The 23,935-nt window shown below is 33.7% G+C and overlaps 1 protein-coding gene across 1 annotated transcript; it reads right to left on the bottom strand.

Moving 5' to 3' along the window:
- Positions 1-14,930: 14,930 nt before the first annotated feature.
- Positions 14,931-23,207, bottom strand: LOC127877571 (uncharacterized). The gene is made up of 3 exons (XM_052423547.1): positions 22,893-23,207; positions 20,210-20,289; positions 14,931-16,967 (listed from the first exon to the last, which is right to left on the bottom strand). The coding sequence occupies exons 1-3, from the start codon at positions 23,015-23,017 to the stop codon at positions 15,592-15,594; spliced, it is 1,581 nt and encodes a 526-aa protein (XP_052279507.1). The 5' UTR covers positions 23,018-23,207; the 3' UTR covers positions 14,931-15,591.
- Positions 23,208-23,935: the final 728 nt, after the last annotated feature.

Raw genomic sequence — 23,935 nt, 5'->3', positions numbered from 1 at the left:
ATGTGCAGATTCGAGATAAAACCTCTTAACTTTGGCTACAGCACTGTGCCTGTGCTCAGCGCAAATGATGTATCACTATTCAGTGAAAGGAATTCCGGACTACTCTCTGTATGTTCAAACGACGCAAATTGTTGCCCAGTTACAATTACGCGTTACAATCCATCTCGCAAAATTTCGGTGTCAGTAGTCGTTCACTTAATCGTCCGGGGAATATATAATTTACTATCGATAAACACAGTTTTGCTTTCAAGATGAGAAAACAAACATATTGTATAGTGTCACGTTAAGAGCAAAATTATCCAACCACACATGTTTGCCGTACTCGGTCAGTACGTCTGGAAATCGTTCCTGAACGCCTGCCATTATTTACAAGTTTGCTATTTTGAATTCCATTGTGTATCGAACAGAATTGTGCTAAAACGTACCATTTACACTTGAGATTTTTAATGACCCTGGTCATGCAAAAATTGTTTCATTCCACATGTATAGCCCACTCAGCCTGCGCATCTCTCAGTCTTGTCAGGAGATACATAATGATACCATAACGCATTGGGTGATTTTATAGCAAACATCATCGCCTCTGACCAGACTGCGCAAATGCACAGGATGGGCTTAAGATACGCTGGCCGAAACGCTTAAGACCCATTTTCGTATGACGCGGCTATGACAGTGTGATTAAAATGTGTCGAAAGAAAACTGCGTGTAAATCAAATATGAAAACACGATAAATTTAGATGGTGAATAAATACAATCATAATAAGACATGTGAGGACACATATGATGTGCACTCCTGTAGTATAACTTTTATCTACTTACACTAATGTGTGGTACTCTCGTAGTATCATATTTATCTACGTACACTAATGTGTGGTTTGACACCGATAACACACATTTCATGCGGTGAATATGCGACTAACAAGTTAAGAAACACAATATTTTAACCTTTGTTTTCAATTAAATTATTTAATTAATTATTTAAATTGCAAGTCTAGCGATTATATAGCATTTTTGTTGTTGTCTATAGAATATTTGTAGCAATTGGTGAACTCATGTTCAACGTTTTATTAATTGAGAACTGTGAATGAAAACAAACTTAACCTTCTGCTATTGCGTTATTAGCACCCGTGAATACCCGTGAATACAAAAGATCACCGCTATCTGTTGAGAACAACATCCCACTATACTTGTTTATCAGCATCTATTTAAAGCCTAAGATTATGAATGACCTGTGCTGACCAAATCGGCGTTTGTCGTTCCTAGCGTAGTTAAGAGCAGACCGACTTTATACGCGTTGTACTAACATTAGTTGTCCGCACGTGAGCAACTCAAAATGACAACAAGGTGACAATATCATAAGAAACAATAGCAGTGTCAGGACCACTGCCGATATCAGCAGGAACAGAAGTAGCAACAGTAAAAAGTGCTTGTATAACTGAAACCATTATCATTGACAGCAGCATTTATAATCATCAGTAACAGCAGGCAGCAGCAATGCAGGCTTTGTCTTAGGATCAGCACTAACAGTAGCAAAAGCAGTAGTTAAATGACACCCCTTTAGTTAAAAAGTAACAACGAGACTCAGAAAAAGGAAAAGAAAGGTGACCATGTAAAGAAACTTGATTTTTAACTATTTGAACATTAATTAAGTTAATAAAGTTTGAAGCATGTCTTCCATTATAACTCACGCTATTGAGCTGAAACCATTACCTTTATCATAATGGTCTATAATGCAATCCCATCCTAGGTCTTCATGTAATCTACTTACAAACATAATTAAGGCACAATTATTCCATCCAAACTTAAGTTATCCAGTGCAAAGCCTTTTTTATTTTTTGTAATGGTGAACTTCAACCCACTGTCCCCAAATGCAATCCTTTACTATACCAATATGTGACCTACCTTAACACAAAATTTCAGCACAATCTGTTCACCCTATCTTAAGTTAATGAGTGCAAGACTGACCTTGACCAAAGGGGACAAAAAGAATACCTCATAAAAAGAGTTGTTGCGCGCAAACAAATTTATGGACCTTGTTTGTGACCTCAAATGAATTTCAACTTGCGTCTTACTTTACTGACTTTTCTCTAAGTAACACACGGGTATAATCAGATTTAAAGGCTCGTCAAAGTTTTGGGTCTTAGTATGTGATTGTTTTAAAAACAACCGAACCAATTTGTGTAGTTTTATTTTAATAACTGTAGTAGACATACAGATATAATGTTGCACGCAATTTCCGGACTTGTCTCAGAATGAAAGGGGAATAAATCTGCTAAATTACGGGTCAGAGTTATTAGCCTTTGCCAGAGCACATAAATGATAACACAAAATACATGCATGAAGTTTCAAATTGTAATCAGAGTTAAAGAACTAGTAATTGATCTGACATTTAAATCCTAAATCTAAAAACTTTATTTTTGATACATAATTTTTTGCCATTGACAAAAAATCAAAGCAGAAAATTTGAAATCCTTGCAGTGGGACCTGAAAACTTAACACTTATTATTTGGCCTAAACACTGGATATTTGTACTGGTTAACTCACAGCAGTTTATCAGATAATGTTTAAACAATTTTAGCATTCAATTTGGCAAACAAAATATTAATGACAAGAAAATGCCATTAGCAAAAATGACACTCAATAAGAAAGCAATGTAAACTGCATATAAAAAAAACAACAACAACCACATTCACTGTTTGATCGATGTAAAATGGAAAATTAATCCGACATATACTTCATGTCAATGCTGTGTCATCTTTGGGAAAGCTGCGATTTGGCACACCACTTTTTATTATATATAGGTCTTGGTTAATCAATCTTGGGTATTTTATACTTGTTAAATATATTTTTAGTTTGAAAACAGGAATATGTACGTGCCTATATTTGCTTATACATTATTATTAATTACGATGACTTTGAATTTGTATTTCTTTCTCAAATATTCTTCATATAGTTCAAGCTATATTATTTAAACGTGTGTTTGCCTTGTAGTAATTCAAAAATTTAAAATTTCGTCTAGAGTGTAATAAGATAAGGTCACTCAACAGCTCATCTCGTTGAAATAAATGCTCATATCTCTTGTATAGCGTTTGAATTGATGTCATGCAAAATAATTGAATGATGGAATCTACAAAACTCAATCTTATTTTCTTAAAAAAAAATATATCCCGCAATAGAATGCCAGACGGATGGAATAACAGACGGTTTGACTGCTATATGCCCCCCCCCCCCCCCCCCGCATTAATGGAGGCAAAAAACCCTTTCATCTTCTTTTTTATTTCTAATTAAAGAAAAAACATAAACAATTAAAAAATGTAGTGTAAAAGTGTTGGCCACATTCCTGAACTATCGAAAATGCAACTGCTATTACAATATGAATACAACTGCATTGCTTATCAGTCATTCAGCGTACACATTGATTGTAGAACAGTGTGCCTTAAAATACCATGGTACACTTTAGAATATTTGAAAAACTTCTTGTTTCATTTCAACTATTATGTGTTTAATGGATATAACACTTGCACATTGCACAAACGACTTCATTGTAGTAATGTCTATAAGTTTTCTATTGCAATTTTTAAAATTTCTCAAATAATAGACCAGGCATTCAAAATATCAACAGTAATTATTCATTCTTGAACCTTTTTACAAAGTTCGACAGACTTGTTCAACTACCACTAAGTAGAGCCTTTGTCAAGGGAGACAAATGTCACAAGAAGTGCGACTCACTTCAGGCCCTTGGAAGAAACAGTACTTGGCAATTTTCAGCTGGTATTTAATGTATTTCTTTACAACCTGTTTATTTCTCTTCTTAAATTATTCCATTGACATCTCTGTCTCACTCCTGCCAACATTTGGTTTACAATCTATACAATGTTTTAAAATCATCTTTATATTGATGGGAATGTTTGTATTTTAGACAGCGTTTTTTTCCACTTTGGGGGAGGTGGCAAGTCCCTTTCGATGGGAAATTTTATGAAAATTGAAGGGGAATCGCAGTTTTTAGATAAGAACAATAACATTCTTACGTTGTAATAAAATATACACTTAATTTACCATACAGGGGCATTTGACAATTAAAAATGTCATCACCTGTTGTTTTTTATTCGATTTTGTTTTCTTTTTGTGGGAAGGTAGCGGAGCCCTTCAGATGTGGAATGTTATGAAGAAAGCATAACGCTATTTTTTAGAATGAATATATTTTACGCTTATTGTCTACTTTACAAATAAAACATAAATGCAATTCTTTGTAACAAATGCTTACATATAGTGAGCAAATACTTAGTTTATAACAAGAGCTGTGTTTGTGAAACATAATGCCCCTTCTTCACTTTTAAAGCAACACAGCAGCGATATCTTAAATGAAAACATCATGACGCAGTTCATTGATATTTGACAAAACTATGGGCCTAAGACAGTATCTGAAAGTTTTGAAAATAAATCCAGAGTGTTATTTTAAAGAAAATTCCTTAGTCCAAGGGTCGTTAATTCGTCCAAAATCAATGGCCCAGAATAAAAGTCAAACTTGATATGTTAGTCATGTAGGTAGACTCACACACCAAAATCAGGTCAATTTCTTTAAGCGTTTAGGAGTAACGTCTGGAAAACTGTTATTCAAGGAAAAAGTCCATGGCCTGTAATGTTGCCAAATATCAGTGGACCTGAAGGAAACTTTCACTTGATATGAAAGTCATTTAGGTAAACTCACACACTTGAAAGTCATGTAAAGATCTGAAAAATAGTTATTATGGTGAAAAATTATAAGTCCAAGGCCCATAAATTTGCCAAAACTCAATGGAACAAAACGAATTTCACACTTCATCTGTAATTCATGTAAGTAGACTCATATAACAAAATCAGCTAAATATCTGAAAGCGTTTTGCAAAAAAACATTAGGAAAACAATTATTATATTGAACATATGTACGCCCAATGCCCATATTTTTGCCAAATATCAATGGACTGGAATAAAAGGCACACTTCATCTGTAAGTCAAGTAGGTAGTCTCACACACCAAATATCTAATCTTTATTAAGGAAAAGGAACGGAAAATAGAATCATGGACGGACAGACGAATGAACGGACAGTCCGACTGCTATGTGCTACCATACCAGGCGGCATAAATATAGCTTACACTGTTGACAATTATGAGTTTATTGAATAAATTTTGGTCCAAATGCAGTCAAGTTAATGTAAAAAATAAAGTTTATATGGGAAAAAGTAAATACCTTTTAAGCATGTGATCGGGGTGAAATTTATTCCCCTATAAACCACTGTAAGGTCAGATCTAATATAGGAGATATAGTTTATTCAAATCTTATTTCCATGGCCAAATGTTCGTTAAGATAAAGTTCATAGTGCGATGTTTTAATAACTGGCAGAAAATACATGTAAAATGTCCATACATTTGCAGTTATTAAAGGAGTCTAAATACTAGTTTATATTGAACAACATTACCAAATAACAAATACAACAAGTAATAAAAACGTATATAGTAGGAAGTGATAATTTAAAAAAAAGTTCTTAATTCTTAGACAACATTAACATTTTAAAATTGTTCATTTTGCAACAAAAGATTTTAGCACATGGGATAAGCAAAAAATAGTTGAACAAATTAATAGAGCTGTATTAATTTGTATTAATGTATTTATGTATTGAACAACTTGAGAACAATCTACAATTCATCCTTCTCAAGTATTGACATCAGTGAAATACCACCCCAAATTTACATAAGTGAAATACCACCACAGATTGACATCAGTGATATACCACCTCATATTGACATCAGTGAAATACCACCCCATATTTACATCAGTGAAATAACACCCTATATTGACATCATGAAGTGAAATACCATCCCAGAAATACATCAGTGACATACCACCCCATATTTACGTCAGTGAAATACCACCCCATATTTACATCAGTGTAATATCACAAATGTGTTTATGGCCATAGTGAGAAGACCTGTATGAAGTACTGCGCTTCGGATGAAAATTCATTTATGTAATATAATGACATTTATTAAACACTTTGGGTTTTCAAGATGATCGAAATGAATGCTACGCAATATGTCTTATATGAAAATGCTTTTCTTCATGTTTTAAATAATTATTATAAATATCTTTATCTTAAACATGTGTAATATAGCTTTTTGAGCGTTTTCATAAGCATCTGTTTGCTTGACAAACCAGTCGCGTTAGGTTTTTTCATATATATGTATCTTAACCGTTTCGGCCGGCGTATCATAAGCCCAACCTGTCCATTTGCGCAGTCTAATCAGAGTCGATGCTGTGTGCTATAAAATCACATTGTGTTATGGTCTCATTATGTATCTCCTGACCAGACTGAGAGATGCGCAGGCTGAGTGGGCTATACATATGATGGGCGCATATGGAATAAGATCCATTTTCGCATGACGTGGGTCATTAAAAATCTCATTGCGAATGGTAAATGGCACATTTTAGCACAATGCTTTTCGATACAAAATTGAATTCAAAATAGCAAACTTGTAAATAAGGGCAGCCTATCCAGGCGTTAAGGAACGATTTCCATTTTCGCATGACGCGGCTATGAAAGTATGATTCAAATGCGTCAAAAGAAAACTGCGTGTAAATCAAATATTTAAATACGATAGATTTCGATGGTGAAGAAATACACTCATAATAAGGCATGCGAGGACATGTATGATGTGCACTCCCGAAGTGTAATTTTTATCTTCTTATACTAATTTGTGGTACTCCCGAAGTATCTTTTTTATCTACTTACACTAATCTGTGGTTTGACAATAATAACACACATTTTATGCGGTGAATATGCGACTAATAAGTTTACGAACACAATAGTTAAACCTTTGTTTTCAATTATTTTTTTAGAAACGTAAATTGCAAACTATATTTCAAAGTCTAGCGATTATATAGAATTTGTGTTGTTGTCTATAGTATATCCGTAGAAATTGGTGAACTCATGTATAACGTTTTAATAATTGAGAACTGTGAATGATAACAAATTTAACCTTCTACTATTGCGTTGTTGGCACTCGTGAATACAAAAGATCGCCGCTATCTGTTGAGAACAAAAGAATGTTTCAAAGGCATTTTAACCCCGCTGTAGCAGCATGCACTTTGAACGAGGTTACACAACATCCCACTATACTTGTTTATAAGCATCTATTAATAGCCTCAGATTATGAATGACATGTGCTGAGCAAAGCGGCGGTTATCGTTCCTAGCGTAGTTAAGAGCAGACAGACTTTCAATGCGTTGCACTTACATTAGTTGTCCGCAAGCGAACAACTAAAAATTTATAATAACCTCCCTGGTTTGGTCAAACTTTGTGATAACCATTATTTTCATAAGTCAGAGGTTAATGCCGCCACGCCCGGTCAATAAATACGCAAAATATATATGAGTTAGCGGTCGATAGTTGCATAAGTTGGTATAAAAAATAATAATGTTCAATAAATACGCACAATATATATGAGTTAGCGGTCGCTAGTCGCATAATTTGGTATAAATAATAATACTAATAATAATAATGTTCAATGTCAAATATCTCTAAACGCAACAGATGAAATGCGTTTTCTGATTGGCTAACACTCAAGGGTCGGTAAAAACTGTACGTCGAAGTACCATTTTGTACGTTGAGGTACAAAAAATATGGCGTACCATTTGGGTCAAAAGTCAACAAGACCTACAAGGTAAAAAGAGGAATGTACTTTGACCTACAATATTTACGTCAAAGTACAAAAATTGTACTTAGAATGACAAATATGAAATGCACTTCGAAGTATATATTTGTACATCGAAGTACAATTTGTTCTTCGACGTACATGTTTGTACTTCGACGTACAAATTTTCTGAACAGCCAATCAAACCACTCGTGTCTTGAGCCGCTTTAACTTAAGATTTATTCATAATAAATGTTTAAAATCTCTTTTTTAATGGAGGACACAATGAATAAAAAATATCAAATTGAAAAAAAGAAGTATCGAGTATTTAATGCATTGAAATAGATTATATATACCAATTTGAAGAAGATTCAAGGTTACCTTTTTTTAAATTAAAATTATCAAGCACATTGTGAGTATTTATGCGGGGCGGAGTATCACGGTTCAGCGCATTACTGTGTAGCAAATTCCCAATGGTAACCGAACAGTTACCAAACGATTACGGGGTTACAAATGTAAAATAACCTCCATGGTTTTGTCGTCATTTGTGATAACCATTATTTGCAAAAGTCAAAGGTTAATTCCGCCACGCCAGGTCAATAAATACGCACTATATCTATGAGTTAGCGGTCGATAGTCGCATAATTTGGTCTTAATAATCATAATAATAATACGGTTTATTTATTCGCATAATCAGCATTACATGCTTTTGGCAAAATAAATCATATGATAAATACATATACACAGTGAGATGAAGATTGGCTAAATCATAGCATACAAATAATCTCCATAGATAATATTTATTAAAAAAAACACACGCACACAAAAACACACAAAAGAAACAGGAAAATGTAGCACAAAAAAACACAATACTTATTATGTGAAGGAATTTAGACAACTAAGAAGCAACAGACGAATCAATGATTTCTTTTCGTTTTAACATTGCAAAATATATAAATTTCGATACTTTACGGATACGTTTTACAGACTTTGTTGACATAACTGTTTCGAAATATTTAATATAATAATGTTCAATAAATACGCACAATACATATGAGGTAGCGGTCGATATTCGCATAATTTGGTATACATAATAATAATAATAATAATGTTCAAGGTCAAATATCTCTAAAAGCAACAGATGTAAGGCGTCTTCCGATTGGCTAACACTCAATGGTCGGTAAAAACTGTACCTCGTAGTACAATTGTGTATGTCGAAGTACATTTCTCTTTTTACCTGGTAGGTCTTGTTGACTTTCGACTCAAATGGTACGCCATACTTATCCGCCACATATACTCCCCTCCCCGTCACGAGATCTTATACACAGCGTGTCATTAACAATGTCATATAACTATATCTTACCCACAGCATTCCATAGCCCCTTTGGTACACGAGCAATGCTCGCAGTCAGAGACCGGGGCCGTGTAGATGTCACCCGATTGGACACGTGGACGCCATAAACGCAGCTAGAATCACACCCTTTTCAAATCGTGTTAATCGTGTAAAATCGTGCGTAAATGATTGACAATATGTACTCATGTCCTTCACGCAATGTTGTAAGTTTAGGAACAACCTAACAATATCGGTCCGAAAAAGGCCATTTAATGAGTCGTGTTCTGAGAAAACTGGGCATAATGCATGTGCGTAAAGTGTCGTCCCAGATTAGGCTTGCAGTCCGCACAGGCTAATCAGGGATGACACTTTCCGTCTAAGTTGGATTTTTGCTTAGACGAGTCTTCATTTAGACCAAAAATGACATAAAAGCGGAAAGTGTTGTCCTTAATTAGCCTGTGCAGACTGCACAGGCTAATCTGGGACGACACTTCACGCACATGCATTATGTCTAGTTTTCTCAGAACACAACTCTAATAGCGTAATGCAATCATATCCAATACCAAAGTCATAGTCTATCAACAATTGTTCTATCAAAATTATTCGTTACTAAAAATAGTCCAATTTTAGTATTACTGTTTAAGTTGATTGGAGCGGTGCTAAAACCTGCAAAGCTTACTGACATAAAACATATGAAAAAAATATTATTTAAACAAAGATAAAGAAAACAAAATCGGCGACATTACCACCCCTTGCCTCAGCCCAACAGCATAACTAAAATAATCTGAATAAGATGAACATGATTTAACACAAGACTTGACATTTGCATATATATCCTTAACTATTCTAAGCAATTTTTCTTGAATACCAGACTTTAACATTTTCAACCATAATGCATTGTAGTAAATATTATTAAAACATTTTGACATATCTACGTATATAACATACAAACGTTTATTATCATTTAAATAATTTTGAACGATTGAAATCAGTGTAAAATAGCATCAACAGTTGAATAACCTTCTCTAAATCCGAACTGCGCATCCGAAATAATAGTGTTTGCATAGCAAAATGTTTCAATGCGTTTATTTAAAATAGTGGTCAATAATTTTAAAAAGCAGCTTACTAAGGCAATCCTTCTATAGTTATTGGCATCATTAACTGCACCTTATATACAATCGCTACCCGATGATTTATTTCGTGTAAGATGTTTTATGACAAACTTAAATTCTTCAACAGGTATATAGGTACGTCAAGTTCAGGAATAGCAGAATTGTCTATCATGCTTTAAACAGAAATACTCTGCTTCAGTATTACGAAAGCCAGAAATTTTACTACTAAGGTTTTCAACAAACCGTGTAAAAAATTGTATGACGCTATTTTTTGTTTGAAAAATCGCCAAAAGTCCCTTTGTTTGTGTCTTCTTAAATGTCCAATCTCCATTTTTTTTGCCTGTAACAACAGGCTTTCTTTTTTCGGTTAGGGTTCGCAACACTGAGAATGGTTTCAATAAATCTATTCAAAACATCATTATAACTGACGTTCTACTTGAGTAATCTACATGTTGTACAATAGTATTGAATACAGGTAACATAGAAATAATACCTGAGCGAAGATGACCTCGTAACGCATCGTCCCATTTGTACTTGACATCAGTGTAAGACAGATGATACATTGTTACTTAATAAGGGAAAATGTAAATGGCCGTGATCACTAAATTCATTAAAATCATGAACGGTTAAATCAGATAAACTAGAAAAGCTGTATTCGTTTTCCAACAAATAATCAATGACAGAGGTACCGTTATTGGAATAAAAAGTTTTACCAAATTCAGAAACATAAGTTATCGTTTTCTAAAATTTCAAACAATTCTACATTAGAAGTGTTATAAACTGTAGACTCATGTCCCCATATGTATGCTGCGCATATATAAAAATCTGATATATTAAAAAATATACGTGGTCAAGTTTCAACCAGATAATTGTATCAAAATGGGTTTTTACAATTTTAAAACCATTAACTAAATCTTCATTTATATATATTACAATACCACCACCATTTCAACGCGCTTGTTTGTGTTGAAAATGTATGAAGAAGTTAAGACACATATCCATTTAAATTGACATCACTGAAATTATTTGCCCAAGATTCGTACGAAAATCATACATTATGAGAACTTAAAATATTTATAAAATTGGAAGATGACTTCTTTATATCAGTTACTGCGTTGATGTTCCACTACAGGATAGATATTTCACTACTGCCATGCTCCTACGCGCGCACCGGGGCGCCATCATTATAAAGCGTGTCGTGGGCCAGGTAAGCCCGCTAACCCAGCCGCCTCGCCTCCTTCATTTTCGGCACTAATTTACGCCTTTTCATCATGACTTCCGAAGGAAATTGTTCAAACACCCGGTACGCCGTGCCATCAGGCTCTTTCCACATTTTTCTAAACCATTTCCCTGTCTTAAAGAAAGAAAACTTCGCAACAATGTTTCTTATCTTGCCATGTGACGGCGATCCCGGAGACCGGTGGACGCGTTTGAATCCAATTGAGGTAGCTACTTCCTGTAAAAGCTTGAACACATCTCCGTCTTGATATCTGCCCCATCTAGACGTGATACCCGCTCCTACACCTTTTGGCCCTCTCCTCAAGAACCACCCACAACTGCTTTATATCCTTCCCGAAGCTCTCCATCCGCTTCTCGATGGAATCCATAACACTCATCTTCGTCTATAGACGCTGTAGACGAGACGAGACGTACTTCAGTAGAACCATCACATCTTTAAAAGTGGGCTCAGCGCTGCTATCTGCAACGTTATTTTATAATCGACTTCCGGTTTTACTGATAGGAATACCGCTGATACTTTCACCGTCGCTAGAGCTTATAAACACACTATTTTCAAAAGATTTTTCACCAAACATCACTGACTTCGCCTTATTTAATATAAGTGCTCACTGACACGTTGCCTATATTGAAGTCTGAGGATCATCATCATCGTTATAGTCACTACTGTTTCTTTGGTTTCTTCTATTGCTTTTCAATTTTGGCATTGTCTATCAACATATTCCTATATAAATCACAGTTGCAAATATAATCCAATCAATTTCCACTCAAAATGATTACTATAACATTGTTAATTTTCTAACATTTATTATTTTTCTCTCCCGCTTAAAACCTGATACCGCGCACACCTTCATCACGTGACCGCTTAGCATAGACCGTTCCAAGGAGGCACGACCCCAGCTTTTTTCTACTACGTGTTTATATTGTTTCGTGTTGTGCCGTACTGTGTTGGCAATTGGTCACGTGCAATAAATAAAGGATCACGAACGTGTGTATACTAGGAATACAATGCTGCTGGAGCAACTGGAGTGCCACTTCTTTATATTAGCTAGACTATGCACTTTAGTGACGACAATAGTGAACGAGGGGGGTTATTTGACAGTAACTTATTTTTTTAAGCATCGAACAAATCCAAAACGTATTTCGGATTCTGTATTTATTCAGCATAATTGAAACTTCTGTAAAAATATTATACAATAAATCGCTCCGACTAATCATTCGATTTCGTAAATCCTGTGTTTTGAACAGAATGGTTAGCAGTCGATGCAAGTTTCCTTATGTGTGTCATGATTGTTGTTGGATGACTTCTGTTAAAACTAAAATATTATCATCAATCTAATATTCACTACAGTCTCAGTTGAATTCGATATTTTTTAATTATTCCAATTATATACTACGCTTACATATCAGTAATTTCGATTAATTCGTGGATTTCTGACTAAATTTTATTTGTTATCATTGAATTACGCTGAAAGTGGACGCCATTTTGTTCAGTTGAAGCCACGCGAAAACTGTAAAAAAAAAAATCATACACGCAAATAATGTGGGTTTGATTTATAGTCACCTCTTAACCTATATGTTTGTCTAAATACTACCAGAGGATACAGGTTTTCATCAAGTAGTATTTTTGAATATATCGATCAATGGTTAAAAGCATAGAACGTTAAAAGAGTGACGAGGTTTTCTTTCATTGAATGCCGTACGACATGCCTCTTCCATTTTTCTTCCATCACACGGTTAATTGTTTGTCTATAATTGTATATTAAAAACAAAGATTTCACAAATCTTCTGACAAAACATTTTAAAGGGCAAGTCACGCGATCGACGAAATCGTAATAGATTCAGAAAAAAGAATCCAATCGATTAACTGTAAACCCAACTTCATGCGTGGCTATGAATTGCTGTCTTCTGCATATTGCGGCTGAGTTCGCAAATGTTTCCAATCGTTTAAAAAGTATGGCCGCCAGTGGCTAAAATGTCACCAATCATGTTTGTAGTAAAATCTGGTGAGCAATACCTGCTTAGAAAAATACTTGTTTTTGGATTTCTTAATGTGAAAGCCTTATATATATATTTTTTGACGATGCTGCGAAGCAGCTCGTCTAAGTTATCATACCATGAAACAATTCTTCACAATGGCGACCTATGTAAAAGACCGAGCCAGTCCGATTGAGATAGCTCGATTTTTCTAATCTGCATACCTCGCTGATTATCATTGATAAAGGTAAAGGAAGCTCAGCTATAAATAGGACAGCATATTCTGGGGAAAAGATTTAATAATAGTTTGAAAACATTAATTTTAAATCAGTTATATTCAATCTATTATATGGTTATTGATCAATGAAACAACTATGCATTTTCTGTATTGTATTTGACATTTGTCGTGATTTTGTAAATAAATTGCAAATTAAAACGTGTATAAATAACGTTTAACGCGATCATGAGTGTAAAGAAAACGAATTATTTCGAACCTGCCATTTGAAAACGTTATAGCGAATATGGTATATATTATACGATATCTATGAAACTCGCTTTTATGCGTGCTTTCTCATTTTGCATATTTAATAAACTTTTCAAACAGAAATTACAGAGCCACATCATTGCACATAATATGTTTGATAATTCATTTGTTTGTTGGATATTGTTTGCTGTTTTAAACACATATAAGGTCATATCGCGGAGATTTAGTTAATCTTACCATGTGTTCATGGGCGAACTCACGTATTCAAGTGCTCTTACGACTTTCGGGCATCCTCATAAAAGTATTGTCGTACTTAACGAACAAACATGCCCAAGCTTATGGAATTAGAGAAAAAAACAATAATCAAAAGAGAAAAACATGTTCATACACATGGGCATGCGAAATCACATCCGTACACAATTATCATTAACTTAAGAAAGGAAACAACGAAATATACAGTTTGGTATGACATACTTGTGACATTAAAGAGCATGGTGTAATTAAAGAGCATGTCTAGTTTTGAATATATCTGCTGAAACGTAATGTTTTTACCAACATACGTTTTACTGTAACAGAACGTTTTTTAAGATAAGGGGTACAGAAAAAACACGTCGAATATTTTTTTTAAAGATATTTCTTGTTATATTTGATCAAGAATGTAACCCGCCTCCCAGATTCGCCCCACGGGTACTACTTCCCCGTACCCCCAAATGTTTTTTGTACCCAAATTTATTTTCCTACCCAAATTTATTTTCCTACACTTTTTTTTCGTACCCAATTTGTTTTTTCGTAACCAAATTTTTGTTCGTACCCAATTTTTTGGGCATATTTTTTGTACCCAAAATTTTCATACACATTTTATTCTTACCCAAAATTTTCGTATCCACATACACAATTGTGTTGATGTAGATAAACTTAAATTGATGCTTTTATATCCATCCTTTTCAAAAGCGTCGTCACACCAGTACTGTCAGTACTTTGATTCTGACTGTGTACTCGAAATTGGTCCGCATGCTTAAATCCGTTAACACATTGAACAATAAATATGCCAAGATGAAATACAAATGTTTTTTTTTCGCAATTAGTATCACTGTTTACCAAAGAAGCAGTGCAAGAAGTCTCATTGACGACTCGACTCAACAAAAGTTTTATTACGGGCATAGCATAATAAAGATAAAAAACAATTTCACAATTATCATATCGTCATCACAATTGTATAAATTAATGTTGTTTCAAACGATCCTGTATGAACATGTACATAAAGAAACATGAAGTTAATTATTTATATTGCAAAGTAACCCATTTTCTATAAATTAAAAATCGAACCCATCCTGTATATTTTACAAACACACGACGATATGGGAAAATTCGGCACATATTAAATTAATACTACTGTGTCCGTAAAGATTAGTTTAAATGCCCGTTTATAAGTCTAATGAAAACAACTTCCCTCGAAATCGTGCAAATGTCTTGCCTTTGTCTGTTTTATTCATGTCTGTCCATAGGGCAAACATACTTATCACGGGAAATAAAGAAACTGTGGATGCGTTAACAAAATGCATTCTACAAATGTCACGATGAATATAAAAAACGTAATGTAAAACAAGTTTTATTATATGTAAACGTTTGACCCCGATCGTCGCCATGTAATTTAAAGCCGTTTGAACAATCGAGCCTTAATATGTAAGTAAATCAGCAAAACATACACATTTTCCATATAAGTCCTACTGTGTATCACTATTTTATAACGAACATAAAATGCCGTTTAAGTAACTAGAACAACATCATTTATATGATATCTCAAATTCCTCGTAATCGTGTAACTTTCTATCTTTTGTCATTAATCTTCCTGTTTGACCGTTCTTCTGAACGCTTTTTCCTGTTTCAGGATTTTGCGTTTTCACATCGGTGTGAACCATTGCAAAATTGTGTTTCGTTAGAGAGTTTTCTTTATTCACAGGTTCAAAAGTAGGTTGTGTTGTGACTACAGTCCATTTCTTGTTACACTCTGTGTCACTACTTTCACTGACCTCTGCACTACTTTCACTGACCTCTTCGTAAATTGTGTCTTTGTCAACCGTTATCTCATAAAAAGCCGATCGATTATTTTGAATATCGTTGGTAACGTTTGCATTCGTATCATCGTTTTTGTCACCAGTCCGATGTTCTTGTAAATTGTCGGTTTCCTCTTTTTGTGCATGCTCCTGTATTTCACAGAACGGATAATCGTCATCTGACTCGATTGCCTGTTCAGCACTTTGATCGATTCGTTCAACTGGAATAGTACTAAATTTGTGGTTAATGCTTTGATGTTTACCATTACATTCATTTACCCGTTTCATACGTGTATGTTTACTTTGCGAAAAATAATTATTAGTCTCTATATTTATTTTGTCACCAATTGTTACTCGGTTATAATCGGGGTGGGACAATCGATCGATATTGGTTTGCTCTGATTCCAGGGTGTTGTATGTTTCATCTGCGTCGACATATGATGTTCCTCCTTGTAGATGGTCACTTTCACACATCGTGCGGATATATTTCATTGTGGAGTACGCCTCTCGGTCTGATGTGTGCATACGCTCATTTCTGACAGACATCTCTAAGTGATCGTAATCCTCCTCTTTGGCATCCAAGTTATCATCTGCTTCCGAAAATTTCCTCATTTTCCTTATGTCTTCAAATGTATTATAGGCAGACACGGTCTTTGACGGACGTTTATCATGATAGCCGTAATCGTAATCGTTCTCCGACACTGCAGGTGGTTTAATTGTTCCGGTATCATCATCTGACAACATGTCAGCATCATCGTAAATCACGGTTGATTCACCATCATCGTAATCAGGATCACCTGTGTCGTAGTCATGGTCCATCTCTTCGTTGGTTTGTATATCAAAATCGCACTCTTTATTGCGCGTTCCAGATTCATCGTCCAACTGTGCATTATTGTTACTCCTTTGATATATTGAATCATGGCTATTTTTATCAAGCTTTACTTCTGATGCTTCTTTCTGGATGCTTCTACTTACAGCTGGCGAATCGTCCTTTGCGTTATCATCAGAAACTGCCTGTGTAATTTCATACTCTAATTTGGATTCCTGACGAACTTTAACCGTTTCAGGAAAACCGTTGCTTGATATCTCACCATCATCATTATAACCTGTGAGTTATATAAAGAAATTATACCCTTGCGTGATATAACTAAAGCGAAACGAAATAATGTTATGTAAAATCAAATAAATAGAGATTATTCGTTGGATTTGGTGGAATATCGATTTTAATTCACGAGTGTTAATAGAACATGATATGCTCCACTTTTCTTTTTATTTTAAGCATACACGTAAATAGTTGTTTAGTTTTGCCGTTGCGGACAATATAGTTCCCCGGGAATTAATTGGGCGAATCGATGTAGTATTTCATGTATGCTCGAAGGAAGCATATCGTATATTTTTATAATCATTCTATGCAGAGTAGTCGCCTTTGGGGTAACAATGGGGGAACCTAAGATATCTAAACGTATTTCTGGTAAAACAATGAAAATTATCGAATATTGCCATTGTTATTTTTTAAATAACAGTTTTAATTCACGGATATTTCTCTGTAAACCATCGGAAAGCAAAAAATAAATAAATAACAACTAGAACTCAGCGAGTCGGATGTGCTTGAAACAGAACGTTAAAGTGAACTTAAAATGATTTTTGCGCAAAGTGCGCATGGCATGCAAAAAGTCTGGGCAACAATATAGCATAACAATAAATAAAGAACATTATCTCTTAAATTATGCAGCGCAGACAAACGCGTCTTGTGCATTATACCTACAATTAATCAGATCAATATACCTATAAGTTTCATGCTGATATATTTCATAGTCCGGAAAAAGGTAGAAACACATACAAAGGAATTTAGTCTAAAAGCTTTAGACTCAGACTAACGGGTTTTGTGTATTATGTCTAACCTCCATGAAATATAACTACATATGCTGTTTCATATTAATAACCTTAAGATACTGCTTGTTATTTATAGAGTATGAAAATGAGTAAAGAGTGAAAATTAAACTAAATACAATTACTTCGAAAGGAAGAGGCGCGAAGTATCTTTTTATTCGCTGTCTTTTTTAAAATCTTATTATGCGCGTATTGCCACGCCTTAGGTCATATCGATAATTAAATAAACTCGTGTTCTGTGCCTGCTCGCACCAATGTTCAGTGCCAAAGTCGAACAATTGGTAAATGTGTATGGCCTTATGATAAACCAACTTAGACGAGAAAAGTGTGAGTTTGCTTACTGTCTGTCGTGATATGAATGAAAGACAGATGTCACATAATCGTTCAATTTCACGTCATGCGCGTATTGCCATAATTACGTGACACGCATTAACTGCATTTTGCTACATTGCGAATAGGGCAAGTCAGGCCCTTTCCTTTAATGTCAATTTATCCGTATATCAACGTGGAATGAAATACTCAACAACATCGCCATATGTGAATTCCAGTCCGATTTAATATCTAATATAATTCATATTTTCAAATATATAAGTACAGTCTGACACCTAAATGATTGGATCATTCTCGATCCGTTCACCTCAAAATTCAGTACTGCAATTATTCTGGTCGCTATCACATATTTGATCTGTTTTGACACTCTCTGACCTTTAAAATGATTGATCTAAATATTTGTACAATGAATTTAAAGGTACGTCTTATTTTGCAAAATATTTCAAGCACAAATCTATAATTTTGTTATAAATTCATTTTCTTTATAATTGAACATATATTAATAATTTCCAAAATTCAAGTATTATATTATTAATAATTTTCAATAAAATATGAATTAATAATGTTTTCCAATTTATATATTATATTAATCATAACGTCACACAGAAAACAGTCCATGTAAACAAACAAGAAAATATATCTGATCTATTTCAAGATTGTAATTCAATTTATATTCACACATGTAAACTTAATTGCGATGAAGTAAGACATATCTAATAAATTACCACACCCCACATTATACCCCCCTTTCACCCCCAACCCCCACCCCCCAATTTTTTTTTAAACATCTAATAAATTACCCCACCCCACATTATACCCCCCTCTCACTCACCCTACCACCCTACCCCCCCCCCCCCCATTGAATAATTTAGTATAAATATATTATGAAAACAATGTTTAGCAAGAGGCATTAGGGTTTTAATACTTTATTTGCATGTATTAACAACATGGATATGATAACTGTTCGTGTTCTAATGTTTACAATCTATCTTTGCAATCGAAATGTCGTTACGTATAATTATTATATTTACACATAGTTTATTGTTTTCCTGTATTGAAGGTAGGTTCCGAAAAGTTAAATAAACAATTAATATAGTTTCTAATCTGTAATAAAAAAATTAATATAGAAGCGCTTAACTTAAACTTTATACATTTATGAACTTTAACCGTAATATTAACTTTATGTATTAAGATAGAACTGAGTACATATTGTTAATATAACGGTTAAAGATAAATAGAGACTTAAATAATATAGTTTTTGTTTTTAATCGAATTGTATGTATTTATTTATAATAAAGCCGTCATTGATATGTGCAACTAACTTATATATTTTTCTTAAGATCACATTGCCTTTAACGCTAAAAAATCGGCTATAATCAATGTGTATTAAACTATTTGTAACTCATTTTATATCTATACTGCAACATTTTGTCTGCATAAATATTGCTTTAATTTATCTGAAATTTTCTCCATTTAAGTTCTAACCTTACAAAGAATATTTAAGTCTATTTTGGACCAATATAAAATGTTGTATACGTATATTATTTCACAGAAGAATACATACTGTTAAAATGTTTTGAAGTTTCGAATACATGTTGTTGTTGTAAATAAATAAAATATGTACTATGCAAATTCTGTTTGCACGGCACTTACATCTCTGTTAATCTTTCTCAGATTAATGTTTATAATATTTCATGTTCCTATCACTTTCCACGCTATAATTGTATTGTTGGCTATACGTAGGCATTGTGCTATTTTATGCCAGAATAAAGACATGTTATTATGTTATGTTTGGCGCTGTTGGGACATTGATCGTTTTGGACATGTTTCATGCACATTCTTACACGAATTTCCAAATTTTTAAAATGTCATTGAATGAATTTTGGGTTGTTTGTGTTGTTAATCCCGAAATAACCAATTTTAACGTTTAATCTGATTATCTAAATCGGATACAAATTAATAATGGTATGAACGTTTGAACGTCAGTCTTATAAATTATTCAAAGAATTAATGCATATTTTTAATGGCTTAATAAAAATACTTTTATACACTGCGAAAGAATTAAAATGTGATGTTTATTTACCGTAGGCATGTTATTAGTATAAAGTGTTTTGTTCAAATTACGTACATGCGAGGTTATCTACATTATTTATGGCCAGACTGGTAACTCGATCCCTGTTTTCCACATCCACGTCGTGTTCCGCCCTCCTGTATGCATCCAATAAAAAAGCATCACTGATACATTTATCAAAAACTTAATATTCCTTATATTCCTGGTTAAATCAACGGAAAGGAAAATTATTACTTCTGTTAGGAAGTACAAGTAGTAGTAGTAGACGGAGTAATAGTAGTAGTAGTAGTAGTAGTAGTAGTAGTAGTAGTAGTAGTAGTAGTAGTAGTAGTAGTAGTAGTAGTAGTAGTAGTAGTAGTAGTAGTAGTAGTAGTAGTAGTAGTAGTATAGACAATCCCAGAAATCGATATCTCCCGGATTACCCGCCCCTGAATACTCTCGCGCGCATCCAAAACGGTACTGAAGAAATAAACATGGACCTATATATGTGTGTATAGGTCCCTACGCAAAACAAGGAAGCGAAACGGGTTTATCAAATATATTTGAGGGTTTAAAGATGTTATCGATCTGACAACCACATATTAGTTCGTGTTTTTTTATTAATATAAATAACGTAATTAGTAGAAATAAGGTTCATCTGCATTCGTTTAAGAGTAATAACACACAGCATGGACAAGGACCTATTTGTGTAGGTCCCTGGCATGAATAAGGTCTTGATTGTCATTTAACATGTTATTTAAAGGTGACGCGTGATATCTTATCTAAATTTCGGTATCAACACATGTGCAGACATGTGGTGTCACGGGCAAACCCATAAACGCTTTTAATCCACTCTTGGAACATCGCCTCCCATTGAGCGAATTCGTTCGCGCCTTTATCGCTGATGTTTTTTTCAAGAGATGTATGTTGCTGTCATTTATAATCCGTAATTAAAGAAAAAAAATCACTTATTTTGTGCCTGTTTTTATTTTTTCAAGCGTAAATTTAGACCGTTTTACGAACATTTAATAAAGACATACGTTTAGGAAATCTAGAGAACACAATTGGAACTATTTAAGTTTATTTAAGGCTCATTAATTTTCATGTTGAACATTTCAATCGTGAATTAAGATGTTATTAAGAAAATTTAATAATATTTCAGGCAACATGTAAAACGTTATTTAAATAATAATATAAGAAAGTTGTAGACAAAAGCTGATATGTCCTTTTCAATAAAAAAGTATGACATATCCTGACATCTTACACAGTTTTGCAAGCGAATAACTCCGATACTTGTTCATTTAAATAAAAAAAATCATTTCCGACTAGTTATTTTTGTATTAGCTTGAGAGCGATTTTTAAATAAAAGATTGCTAAAAACCACTTTAGTTTTAGACTAAACTAGAAACATAATTTTAATTTTTTTTAAATCTCTACCTGAAAATCTTACAGAGTTTCGATAACAAAGATTTACGAAACAATTTTAGAATCACAAACTTCATTTCGGCTATAGATTTGTATATTACCTTTAAAATGACACTTACAAGGGGAATATTAATAGCGAAATGGTAACTGTTTAGACAAACAAGGAGATGTATTATTCAATTAAAGAAGTCGTCCTAAGTCTTTAATCTTACAACGTTTCTTAATGAATATCTCCGGAAAGTATAGAAAGTACGACATTTAATAAGAAATAATACAGGCTTAAACAAAGGCAGATATCAATTTAATTGTCTACATCGATCTTAAATCTATCTAATTAATATCAAAGATCTATCCAAAAAATATGGTCTGAATGGATGTTTCCAATCTTTATATATTGATAGATCTTTGTTAATATCTCCGGCACTATTTACGCTAAATCACAACGTTCACTTCACACTTTAGATATTTTTATACCTTTATAATAATGCTTGAATAATTTTATTCCATAGAGAAATAATTAAATTTTATACAAAGGCATTATGCTGAAAGGTATGCTTAAAAGTGCCAACTCGGCCTTAAACATTACGTGTTGTCACTGAATATTGTTGAGGAGACACATATTTTATGAATCTATCGTGTATATTTTTAATTTAAATTATATTGATTTACGATGTGATACATATCGACACTTGGCTTCATGTTTCACTTGTTTTCAATCCTAATGTGCGAAGTCATAATGTACTGTTTATTGGAATAAAGCGGGTGTACACTATGATAACGTTGTAATCTGTCAAATTCTTCAGTACCGTTTTCAATCGCGGGTTACGTAATAGCCAATATGGCGGCGCCCATATTATCGATTCTGGGATTGTCTATAGTAGTAGTAGTAGTAGTAGTAGTAGTAGTAGTAGTGGTAGTGGTAGTAGTAGTAGTAGTAGTAGTAGTAGTAGTAGTAGTAGTAGTAGTAGTAGTAGTAGTAGTAGTAGTAGTTGTTGTTGTTTTTGTAGTTGTAGTAGTAGAAGTAGTAGTAGTAGTAGCATTAGCAGCAGTAGTAGTTGCAGTAGAAGTAGTAGTAGTGGTAGTAGAAGAAGTAGTAGTAGTAGTAGAAGTTGTTGTTGTTGTTGTTGTTGTAGTAGCAGTAGTAGTCGTTGTTGTAGTAGTAGTAGTTGTAGTAGTAGTGGTGGTGGTGGTAGCGGTGGTAGTAGTAGTTTGAATTGTTGTTGATTTTGATTACGTAGGAAAAGTGGCAATAACAGTAGGGAAACTTTGTGAAATTAGTGACAGAATACGTGTTACGTAAAGTAGAAGTAATATAAATATTGAAGTAGTCACTTACCTGCGTTTTTTTCGTTTCAGATAACAGCAACATACAGTGGTGATTATTGCGATAACCAATATTATTCCGACTCCAACCAATACAACGTACAACAAATGTTCTTTCAGAAAATCCGTTAAATCCATTTCTTTCAGGAAACATAAATGATATTAGAACATTTAAGTAGATCGATATAACATTCCGACAAAGTAAATTACATTAACATAAATTCAGAATAAAACTAAGTTCCATGTGCATATAATATAGGTTTCGAATGTCTGACTTGAATGACAAAGGGAGAAAAAGATCACCACAAATGTGAAACAAGAGGTAAAATTCGATTGAAAGGGTAAACACGGAAGTTGGTTCTGAACTTCGGAAGAATGTTTTATGTATCTTCTGACTGTTATCAGTGCAGGTCACTGAAAACCCCACATGAATAAACGCATGTCTTAAAAGGGACCTTTTCACGATTTGGTAAATTGACAAAAATAAAACAAATGTTTCAGATTCGCATTTTTGTTGTAGTTATGATGTTTTGGGAGAAAAGAGTAATACTGAACATTTACCATGTTACAATATCCATAATATGCATGTTTTGACGATTTAAAAACCAGGAAATTATAAAGCGTTGCAACGCGAAACGATTGAATAATTGGGAGAGTTCTGTTGTTGTCGTTATGTTTTGTGATACTACGAAGATTGCTTATATAAAGTGTAAAATACATCATTCATTGAAAGGGCACGGATGGTCGAGTGTTCTAAGATAGACTTTTACTCCAGGGGTCAGTGGTTCGAACCCAGTTGAGGGTTACTATTTTCTTTCTTTATTTTATTCTTGATTTTTTTTACTGGAGCTTTTTAGATCCAATATTTACATTTATCAATATAAAGCATTTAATGACACACTCCAATACATGTCAAAATGTGTAAAAAGGTCTCTTTAAAAGCCTTATCAGCGGTAGTTAAATTGATATGCTTCAACAGGGAATTTTATTGGATTTATGCATTGAAATGCTTTATCAACGAGTGACATACTGTATCACTTTTCCGACATTGGGATT

This window comes from Dreissena polymorpha, chromosome 4 (assembly GCF_020536995.1).
Source record: "Dreissena polymorpha isolate Duluth1 chromosome 4, UMN_Dpol_1.0, whole genome shotgun sequence".
Lineage (NCBI taxonomy): Eukaryota > Metazoa > Mollusca > Bivalvia > Myida > Dreissenidae > Dreissena > Dreissena polymorpha.
The sequence above is the reverse complement of the archived record's forward strand: the minus strand, read 5'-3'. Positions and strand labels throughout refer to the sequence as shown.

Bases quoted from the DNA above. Each gene is read 5' to 3' on its own strand.
- LOC127877571 (XM_052423547.1), bottom strand. From the start codon at position 23,017: ATGGATTTAACGGATTTTCTGAAAGAACATTTGTTGTACGTTGTATTG. The intron at 20,290-22,892 runs GTAAGTGACTAC...GGATGCATACAG, and splicing joins CTGAAACGAAAAAAACGCAG to GAGGGCGGAACACGACGTGG. The intron at 16,968-20,209 runs GTACGTAATTTG...TATAACTCACAG, and splicing joins TAATGTAGATAACCTCGCAT to GTTATAATGATGATGGTGAG.